Raw genomic sequence first — 11491 nt, 5'->3', positions numbered from 1 at the left:
TCGTCGAAGGATCCGATCTCGAACTCGATGAATCGATCCGCCAATGCATATGCACGAAGTAGCAATCCGCCACCTTGAGTGGATTGATGTTGATGAAGAAGTCCTTCAAATTCGCCCAATGATCGTGATGATCGGCCCCACGGTGGGCGCCAGCTGTCGGTATTTTTACCGTCGGCCTACCTAGGGATACCCTAAGGTAGGTGGTTGTTTGGTGAGGGATCACCTGATCTGGAACTTGAAGGTGAACGCAAGGACACAAGACACAGATTTAGACAGGTTCAGGCCGCTAGAGTAGCGTAATACCCTACGTCCTGTTTGGGGGTGTTGAATATTACGCCCTGCGCTTGGGTGTTGAGCTGCCTGTAGGCGGCTCTCTGTTGGATCTCTTCCTCTTGGTGGCTCTAATTGCCCTCCTAGTTGCTCTACCTATCCAGGTACCCCTGCCCTCCTTTATATATCCCAGGGGGCAGGATTTCTAGTAGGATTAGGAGTCCTAATTGGATTACAGCATATGAGTCCTAATAGGATTACAGCGGAATCCTAGTAGGAACCAGATTTCTTTTAGAGCTCGGGTAGCTTCCTTGCGGTACCCAGGGGATCTATCCCTGACAGTCTGGTCCCACCGCCATAGCATTGATATGTTTTTCTATGTGATTGTGTTGATGGTTCAAAAACGTGTCAAAGTTCACCGCAAGCATACGGATCATGTAGTACCTTTTTCCCTTGAGTATTACCCAAGGTTTATTGAATTCATGGAACATGTGCAACGCAAGATTCAATCTAACAAAGCAGAAAACACTTTCTTTTAAGAGGTGATTTGCATCTAATCTACTAAACTCGAGAGGTAGCGAGAGAACACGTAGAGATAACCAATCTAGAGAGTATAGATCGTACTTTTGTTGAAGTTCTGAATGAGAGATGAAGATTACAAAGCGAATCTCATAAAAAGCATCTTTAAACCATGGCCTCCGTTCAAATCCTCGAAGGCATCTACCATACACGTGAACGACATCATGTCACGATGCCTCGTTTATTGTGTAGATGAACCTAAGAGCACGTTCGCGAGGAACGCGTTGAACCCACTTGGTAGATCCGGTATGCACCTCTAGCCACCATGGCTACAAGAACACCCCGAGCAATCTATCTCGAGAATAGATTGAGGAAGAAGCAAAACCAAGAGAGAACAAAACCGAAGAGAAGGCACTTGATCGCTGGAAATCGGATTCACAATATAAATTCACCATGAATGATTACATAAATAAGATCACCACCGGGATCCTACCTTGATCTTGATCCTAGCTCTGGAACTCTGACGTGGTCTTCCTTGCAAGGTTCCCATGCCGGCTAGGGAGACCCTAGTCAACTAGCACGACCCTCCTGTCCGAGATGGTGTCCCTCTAGCTTCTCTGCGCCTCGGCGGCGGATGATGAATGAATTGATACGTGAGCCTCGGTGTCGGCACTTTAAATAGGCAGAGGAGGGGATAGGTCAAAGGGGGCGGCGAACCGGGCTCGGAATGGGCTAGGCCGGCCGGCTTGGGCCGACTAGCCTGGGCCGACCGACCTGGGCCCAAACCGGCCCAATTCATCCCCCGGTTGCTTCCCGAAGCTTCTTGCAATTTTCCAAATTTAAGTCCTTCTGCATGTGGGCCCTTGACATCATTTTCTCCACATATTAAATGGAGTTTCTTGCAATGCAAGCTTCCTAGTTTTCTACTTAGGTCCCTGGAGTTCTCCATCTTCATGCTTTGGTCCTTGGGCCATTTGGAGTCATGTTCACTTCAAGTCTTGACTTGTGCCGGGCTTCATTATCTTCTCACAAAGTGCTCGATGAACTTCACCCAAAAGTACTCCTTTAAGCGCTAAAATCCTGCGTAAACAACATACTCCAAAAACCACATACAAGAATGAACTTGATATATCAAGGGAGTTAGTACTGTTAGTTTGGATATCGAATCAATGCCAACATTGAAGGTAAACTCATGGCTAGGAGCACCAAATTTGACCGTCAACAGCTCCCCCATGCTTAAACCTTACTCGTCCTTGAGTAAGCCTTCAATGGATATCAGTGTTGCCCTTCCTTGATCATACCCTTCATGTGATCATACATAAGAAAACATAATGCTCTCCAATTTTAGTTCATTAAAGTACCATAGTGTACTAGCCTTCATCCCTATGGAGGGTGGATATCAATTAAGCTCTTCCCACAAGTAATCAATCATGCTCCCAAATTTCAAATGAATCTCAGAAATTTTGAAGTAAAGTGCAAGATGGAGAAAAGAGCTAAACCAAGTTAAAAAATTTAAACCTTCTTGCATCTTGTTCATGAACTCTCATCTCATATGTCTCTCAAGCCTATTTGATCTACTCCTTTCCCCTCTCAAAAAATATATATGAGTGGGAGGCTTTTATCTGGAGCTTTGGGAAAGTTTAGTCCTACCAAGATATTATAATCGAGATATTATCAAAACAAGACAAGCTTCTCATGGGCTTACCGAGACTCGTCAAAAAGGTCATTGGAAAAATAATGTTCCACGGAGGGGGGAGAGAGATACACACGCTTTGAGATAGGTGGACATGTGCAAATGGCAAAAGAGTGATCCCGAGGCACAAACGAAGTCCTCGTTATCGGATTACACATGTTTGGAAAAGTGAGCATGGATCTTGATCTTGAAGCTTTTTGAAACTCCTAATGTATCTAGAGAACCGGGGAGTTTACTTTTATATACATATATTTTTTTATTTATATATATTTTTTCTCTTCTCTTTTCTTTCTTTCTTTATATATACTCCCCTTTGAACTCTAGATTACATTAGTACCTACCTCCTCCCCCATGCTTAGACGATTGCTTGTCCCCGAGCAAAGAGGTGATGGATGAAGGTAGGTACCGGAAATCTTGTAGTTTTCAAAAGAGATATACTTGAAATCTTCGCCTTGTTGCACTTTCTTGCGTTCTTCCTTGAAATATCGATCCATACTCAAATAATAGGTTCTAGCAAGGAGGTAAACACAAAAAAGAAGATATGGGTTTATGGGTGGATATCCGGTGAGGTTTGCAAAATTTCCGATGTGGAAACTTACAATGCACGGATAAAAAAGGCTAGCAAAAGATAGGTACGCAAAAATGGAATGACCAACTTCTTAGTCTTGAACCAAAGAAATCAAGCCTTGAATCAATTCAGCCAAAAATAAATCTTGTACACTAAGGTTTTGCACTCAATAAATATAAGGATTTGGATAGGTAGAGCAAAATGCAAGAGGTATTAATGACAAGGTTAGTATAGCTTTTAAGAACAAAAATAAATCATCTTTAACCCATCCAAAAATGAGAGCACAATAAAAATTATGGGTCTCATCTTTATCATAACCTCCGCAAAGGATTAAGCTAGTATTTAATTTGATTTCAGATTCGCATTAAGGAGAGCATTAGCTTAATCATGCATAAAACAAGTACAAAGATGAGCAAAGCGGCAACGATCATCATATATCAACATGGCATAAATTCTCCATCTTCACCAAAGGTTATAACAAGGTGGCAAATTTTATTCATGGTGATTAAAGCAAACATTACTACTAACACACATGCTGAAAATAAATAAAAGAAAATGCTGCGCACACAAAGACTTGCACAAAAAGCTGAAAATAAAGAAAAGGAAAAAGGAAAATCAAACCAAACTTGAAAGCACCATTATTTCTTCTTCCTTCTTCATTCCTCCGGTGGTTGATATTGAAAGTCTTGCGCGTTGTATCCTTGCTCGTAGTATGATTGTGCCGGTCCTCCTCTAAATTGATCCGGCGGCATGATGTGAAGGCGACCCATTTGAAAAGTGATATTCGCCGTCCCTTCTCCCCATTGATTCGCATGTGTTTGGATGGCTGCGGCGTCTTGCATATTTCTTTCAACATATCCTCCAATAATTGCTACACTTTGTTCCGGTTGAGGCAAATGTGCATAAGGCGCCGCGAATGCGGTATTAGGCACGGCACGAGAAGTCCTTCTTCTAACAAATTTTCTCTTCCTTCAATGAATAATCTCAGCCTAATGTTTGGAAGAGGAACATTGACCTTTGCCAATTTGTACCCTCTCCTCTCATCTCCACTAATATACTTGCCATGCTTCATGTACTCGATCCCCAAAGAAGTCCCAACAAGTAAGAATTTTGGGTTCCTCCTAATTGTCGGCTTTAATGAGATAGCTATCATGGTCAGATAGCACCCCAAACCAGTATCACCGGTCCCCGAAATTGCTTCGCAAGCCCACCGATTAATCATGACATAAGATGGGTCAATGGTTTGCCTAGCTATCATTCCCGCATAGAGCCAATTTAACTCCATGTCGGTGACCTTTGTTTCTCTCATCCTTCCCAAAATTCTCTTGCTCATCCATGAGTGAAATATCCCGATGATAGGATTCCGGATGGTATTCCTTTGCCGATTAGCTTCCTCTGAGATCATTCCCCAAAATTCTTCTAACACATTAACTTGAACATTAACTTGCTCCGGGGCTTCCTTCTTGAAACCGAGCAACTCTCTAATATATTCATAAGGAACTAGTTGCTCTTCATCTTTGAGGCGAAAAGAGAGGCATGACACTCCTTCTTGTATGACTGGTGCCATCGTCATAAGCATCTCCACTGCAAACTCCATGTGAGTGTCAGTTGAAACTCCGTCGGAAAATTGCACCCAACCAAGGTTGCTCAAAATTTGATAAATATCCATATAGAATCCCAACACTTGGAGAGCGCCATTGTCGAAGTCGACGTTCGCTACCATCCTCCCTTCAAGATGACCAAGCCTCTCCTCTTCTTCTACCAACTTGATCATGAAGCCATGCTTGGAACGCTTGGGCTCGTAGGGTGGTGGAGCGGATGAACGTGTTGAGTGTCGTGGCGGAACGGGTGGCTCCTTCGTGTGCCCTTGCGGTTCAGTGTACCACATGGACGATCCTCTTGTACTCCTCATGCCACCAAGGAGCAGCATGTCGCTCCTTGATGGTGCCACGTCTTCCTCCATGCTTCGCGGAGACTCGGAAATCCAGTGCCTCCGTGAAGAGCTCGACGACGGTGCCCTTGATGATGATGAACGTGACTTCTTTCCGAAGAGGCAAGCGGCTTTCTTCAACACTGTTGCTGCCCTAAACTCACTATAAGTGCACTGAGGGTTTCTAACCGATGGAAATACACACAATCGAAGTATGTGGAGTGGTGGAAATTGTGGTGATTTTTCAGGGATTTTTAGAGGTGAGTTTGGAACTCAAATTTTTCTGGAGGTTTGCAGGAAGAACTGGGCTACGAACTCAAGAACATAAACAAAGAACTCAGCGAGCAACTTACCGTGGAAGAGGAGCCCCGGTGGCGGCTTTATGGGGGCAGGCCGGCCGGCCTAGGCCGATCGGCCTAGGGGCCCTGCTGCCCCGTCTCCTGGCAATTTTCTCCCACTTGCTTCCCGCTTCGTTGTTGCTCTCTATCCTTGTGTTCCACGCAATTCCACCGCCCAAACGTTGTGAGTCACTCCTTTAGTTGAAATGATGGAACTTGTGCCCTTCTTCTTTTCTTTAAGTCACCTCCTTGTTCCCTTGCATCATGTGCTTCCACTAATTTCCTACAAATTTAGGTACATGCAGCGCCCCCCCCCCCCTCCCATGCTTGTCTTTTACATGTTCCCAAGATGCTCATGATCAAACACTTCCCGCGATGCATCTATAGGTCATTAGGTATTAAGCAAACTCAAAAACCTCCCCTTAACTATGTTTAGATGCTAATTACTCCTCTAATTTCAAAAATTAAAAATTAACTCAGAGCTAGCAATGAGTTTAAATATATTCTTAGAGGAGTTTTTAGGCATCAAAAACATTTGTAAGTCGAAAACTTTCCGACTACATTTATTTTGGTTGCACCGGGATCATTTGCCTTCATTAGTTGATAGCAAGCTCCTCCGGCTTGACCGTGGGGGTATAGGTTTAGGTTCTAGTTTTGGCCAAACATGAGAGAGGGATTTTGAATAAACAAAATAAATGTGGCTTAGAAAAATTCTAGACTTAGAGAAACCGGTGTATGTATGACAAGTTGAATGGAACCAAAATCAGATTTTTTTTCTAGGTTCACGCGAGTCCTACCATGCGTCGAAGATTAAAAACTATTAAAGAACAAAGCTCGTACGAGGTCGGCGCAGACCGGTCGTACTCGGGCTGGGTGGTTTGGCTCGATGGAGTGACCCGGGTACGGAATAATATTTCATACCCAGGGTATAGAATATAAATACACTATATATATATATATCATATATAAAAAAAATCTAGGTTGCAGGTTGAAAGAGGTCCTCGAAGAATACGCCCGACCAGAAGTCCTTGGTCGTGAAACATGGAACTCCCGCCGCCGAAACCATGCTCGTGGAACCTGGGGGAACCTCCGCCGCCGTGCCCGCCATGGTCGTGGTGGTGGTCATGCCCATGGTGCCCGCCGTGGTCGTGGTGGTGGCCATGCCCGCAATGGCCGTGGTCGTGCCGGTCACTTGTGACCAGTATTATTCATAGTGTATGTAACTGGTGAACTGTGGTGATCACTCTGACTGGTGAACTGTCCGGACTGGCTGACCCTCATGCAAATTCTTCTCATCTATGAATTCCCGATCGCTGAAAATCTGTGTAAAATCTGCTATGTTAAGATTTCTTATGTCCTTTTTGTTTACCAATGTAGTCACGTTCGCATGGCTGGAACTCAGGAATTGATGGGCGCACATAAGTGGTGTAGCATGTAGTTTAATTTGATTGAAAATATATGTGAAAAAATCTGTACTGTTCAGATTTCTTATACTCTGTTTTTACCATCTTATTACAGTATTAGTTAATGTAGTTTATTGGTGATTGACTATACAAGCCGGAGGGAAATGAGCTCTGGGTTGTTTAACTGAACATTATTGGAGTTTTTTTTTATTGCTACACTAGACTTACTAGTGCTGCTGTTCAAGTATTGCATGTTTGCTGCTCGATGCGTGTACGGATGATGCCGCCGCATGTCCCTGACCCACAAGGACAATTTTCAATTTAGCCTGATCTGTGATAGGCCTGTTGCTGGATAAGTTGCCCATGATTTAGCTATACAAACTGGTTAATATTATAATGACGCCATGCACAAAACTCATATGAACTTGAGCTATACATTACAGTTCGTAATTAATCTCAAGGCATTTATTTGAATATCATAAATATTGATACTTTTCAATTTATATTTGGTCAAATTTAACATATATAACATAACACTGCTAGAATCGTACTCTTTCTTGGACGGAGGGAGCATGTACGTGGGAGTAGATACTCCCACGGAGTAGAAAAAATTTACCCGATATATATCACCTGATGAGAGAGTCCTCCGATGTTAAAGAACTAAAGATTTGATCAGTCTATTCTTCATTCTGAAGATCTGTTAGATTTTCAGTTGGTGGCGCACGCGCGCCGAATAGCGTCTGGGGATTTTCATCCCATGGTTTAGTGCTGTGAACAGATGTTATTTTCCATATACACCTGAAAAAAATAGCAAATCCCATAAAGTTTGCACAAAGGTGACATGTAGGTCCCTGCCCCAAATTTCGTTCCCAAAAATCTCGCCGCCTTCTGCCATCCCATCCCGATCACCTCGCCTCTATTTGGATCTGTTCACCTCCGCTTCCTCGCCCTTCACGGACATGGCTGCTTCCGCCCTTTCCTTCCACCTCCTCTTCCCGAGCCTGCCGCCGCCTCAGGCCTGGTCCTCCTCGACAAGCGATGCTACATCGCCGACCTCCGCAACGACACCAGCGCCGAGAGCACCACGATCAGCGGCTTGCCGATCGAGGTGACCTTCCGCGTCGTCCGCCCGCCACTTGTCTCCCACTTCTGTGTCCACTGCCCTGGCCTGGACTTTCGCCGCACAGGGCCCAAGATCGTCGCCACCGACGCAGATCTCGTCCTCCTCTGTGTCCCCCTCGACCCCAACAACGCCATCAAAGGATCGGACTGGGACTACTTCGTCTGCCTGTCGAACGCCCATTGGCTAGATTTGCTACCGAACCCTGTACTCATTAGCCGCAAGCTCAATAGAGTTGCAAATCAATAGATTTGCAACTGCGCTCATTAGCCGCGACGACGACGCTTGGTATTCCGTCGCTGCTCTCGGTGATAGGGCCCCCCTGTACCATGGCCGCAAGCTCATTAGGTGGGAGTACGACCTCAGATCATCCACATGAGAGTAGTAGCTTGAGAGCCATTCCATTCGATAGCCCAAATGCTCTCCACGTAGAATCTTACTGTAGACCCGGATTCAAGACACCGATAGTTGGCGCGCAAGGTAGGGGATCTAGCGCGTTCAACACCATCATCAGGCTTCGGAATGCCAACCACGACAACGGTTGGGTTCCCAATGTGTGTAGCGCGTTCAACATCATCATTATCAGTCTTCGGATGGCCAACCACAACAACGACTGGGTTCCCGGTGTGCGTTTATGCTGCAGAAGGATGGATTCATCATCACTTTGGTAGGGAGCCCAGAGCGGGCTTCCACTCTGACCTCTTCCTCGCGACAGAGCGACTACGATGCAGTCGCTCTCACCTTTGGATGGCTACAACTTAGCCCCTCTGAAGAGAGCTCCCCGACCATGGAATGGACCAGTAACGCTTGACGTTAGGGGCAGGAGTCCTAGACTGTGGTTTGGGTTTGGGTTTTTGGCTCCCAAAATGGGTTGGTTTGGGAGGGGGGGTGGGGTTGTCCCTTAAGGAACCTTTTCTGGAGTACTTCAAACTTGTCTGACTGCTGCGAGTGCGAAAGGGAGCGAAATGAAGGACTCTTCGTCACCCTTTGCATCTCCACAACCAAGGCAAGGTGAGTTCATCGAATTAACCGACCACCATGTGAACTCCATTCAAGACCTCCTGTAAACAACTGCGGAGACTACTCTGGTCACCGACAACCTCCGAGAGGCATGACCCCATGTGATCGCCAACTCCACACGAGAACGCGAACACTCGGGGTCCGATGGAGAGCACGTCGTGACCAACCAGGACGTTGATTCCACACCCCGACACGTGGAAATATGGAGCGTGATTGTGGTTGTTGACGGTCCTTAACACCTCATTTTATACCATCAACAATGCCTAATTTAGTCATAAAAGTGACATAAACCATAGTCATAGGGTTTATTTATAACCATTTCCACAAGTTGTGATGACTATGTGAGTGTAGGTACAAAATGACCATATTCATGATAAAAAATGGCCATTTTGGTTGCACCATGTCAAAGAGCTCGTCGAGGTACACGAAACGGAGTTTTGGTTCACCCGAATAGGAGTCCGGTCGACAAAGTTACAACTTCTAGAAGATTGCAAAGATGTTCTAGGAGCAGTCCGGAGTAAAAATGATCATAATGGGCTAATCCAAACTTCGTTTTTGGCGATTCACCTGGCGACACAAGGCTAACAAAGAGATCTATCAGCCCACAAAATATGAGCCAATTTGGGCCAAGTCAGGGGCGGGCGCCGCAATCACATTGGCGAAAGAGAAAATACTGGAGGTGGGCGGTAAGGCCGAAAGATCAATTTTTACCTATTTTGGCTGGTTTTTTTATAAAATTTGATAAAAACATAAACAAATCAAAAACCGATGGAAACCGGCTCGAAACCGATCAATACCAGTCATTGACCTATTTTCACTGGTTTTCGGCCGAAATCCAAAACACTACTCAGTGCCGTCTACGTCATCGATCTGTCTGAGCAGATCCTGGGAGTTTCTCTAGCGTTGATCTAAGGTGTTTTGATCAAATGGTGGTCGGTGGACGTGCCAAGGATCCATGGACCCACAAGTCATACGCTAAGGGTCAGAAACCGATGTTCCCAACCGACATTTCGGCCTCGATTGACCTTATAACCGCCTCTAAGGAGCATCCATCACCGTAACATCGAAAGGCGGTGATATTGGACGGTCAGGGCAGCGAATCCACGACACCCACAACCACACTTCGACCACCGACCTTCCTCAACATCTACAAATGCCCCCTGCACTTCTTAGAGCTATAAAAGGAGGTCTCTAGCTCCCGAATCAATCATTCTATTCAATTCAGTTCACTTCCATCACTAGAGTAGTCACTTTTCATTATAATCACCTCCACATGAGAGTAGTAGCTTGATAGCTCTCCTAGTGAGATGTAGAAGATAGGGAGAGAGTGAGGAGAAGCTAGGGGAGGAGCCGGCGTATCGACGACCTCTCCACTTGTAGCTCGACGGATGTGTTGACACTGTTTGGTCGAAAAAATATTGAGCGGAGCTGTTTTCATTTTAAAATGTTTTTTTATTTTTTTGGATAAAGTATACCTGTATTAAATGTGTGAAGCACAAAAGTATAAATACAAGTACATCGTATAAGGATACGGAGGACAGCTGCCTAGCCTATATGCTACAAGGACCTCAGCAAGAAAAGAAAAATCAGACTGATCCTTAGCCCCTTTGAGAACGGAAGTCAGCCTCATCCGCCGCCAACAAAGACTTTTAAGGGAAAAATACTCCCTCCATTCCACTATATAAGCATTTCTAAGGTTCATTTTTTTTGTCAAAATGTAAGCATTATTAGGGATAAACTAAATGGGTAGGTGGGTTGGTGGAGAGTTGGTGGGTAGTGTAAAATGAGGGGTATAAAGGTCTTTTAGCAATTCTGTTATTCCTTGAGTTTGAATGCTAGAAATGCTTACATTTAGGAATGGAGGGATGGAGGGAGTAGCAATTTTTTTTATTGTTGGCAAAATAGCCACTTCCGTCCCCGAACTCTTGGCTTTGGGTCGATTTCGTCCCCCAACTCTTGAAAGGTGCAGTTTAGTCCCCGAACTCTTGTATTCCGGTCACTTCCATCCCCAATCCGACCTGACTGTCCATGTAAGCATGCCACATCACTCAAACGTGTATCGTGGTTTCTGTACACAGGTGAAAAGACTAAGTTATTACCGTCGCCTTCATTTTTCTCTCCTGCATGGGCTGGGAGGCATTGACCTCTGCCTCTCTCTCCCTCACGAGCCGCACAGGAGGCTTCCGCGGTTCCGCCTCGCTGCTCAGCCTCCGCCTCGCCTCCCTATTGCTTCACCGCGTAGGGGAAGCTCCGAGGCTCCGATGCTGACGGCGGCGGAGCCGTGAGCAGCAGCTCGTCCAAGTCAGCGGCGACCGCGGAGGTGGAGGTGGACGAGCGCGGGGAGGTCGGGAGACCCGTCACGCCGAAGGACTGCGCGGCTACCGATCTCTGCTGTGGCGGCGCATCGCCTTTCGCCCCATGGCCCGAGGTGGCCGCCACAGGAGTGGATCGACGGTCGGGAAGGAATGGAGACCACCTGGTGGTGAGGAATCGAATAGCCGGCATGCAGAGATGGAGGTCAGACACTACTTTTTTTATCAAATTGGAAATATGTGAGTTCGATTTGTGTTCAGCTATTGATTTAATAAATATGCTACTGCGTGGGAGAGGCGAAGGGAAAAAGGAAAAGG

The 11491-nt window shown here is 45.7% G+C and overlaps 1 protein-coding gene across 1 annotated transcript; it reads right to left on the bottom strand.

Moving 5' to 3' along the window:
• Positions 1–3522: 3522 nt before the first annotated feature.
• Positions 3523–5462, bottom strand: LOC112884166. Its single transcript, XM_025949520.1, has 2 exons — positions 5334–5462; positions 3523–5134 (listed from the first exon to the last, which is right to left on the bottom strand). The coding sequence occupies exon 2, from the start codon at positions 5011–5013 to the stop codon at positions 3922–3924; it is 1092 nt and encodes a 363-aa protein (XP_025805305.1). The 5' UTR covers positions 5014–5134; positions 5334–5462; the 3' UTR covers positions 3523–3921.
• Positions 5463–11491: the final 6029 nt, after the last annotated feature.

Source organism: Panicum hallii, chromosome 3 (assembly GCF_002211085.1).
Source record: "Panicum hallii strain FIL2 chromosome 3, PHallii_v3.1, whole genome shotgun sequence".
In the NCBI taxonomy this organism is placed as follows: Eukaryota; Viridiplantae; Streptophyta; class Magnoliopsida; order Poales; family Poaceae; genus Panicum; species Panicum hallii.
The sequence above is the reverse complement of the archived record's forward strand: the minus strand, read 5'-3'. Positions and strand labels throughout refer to the sequence as shown.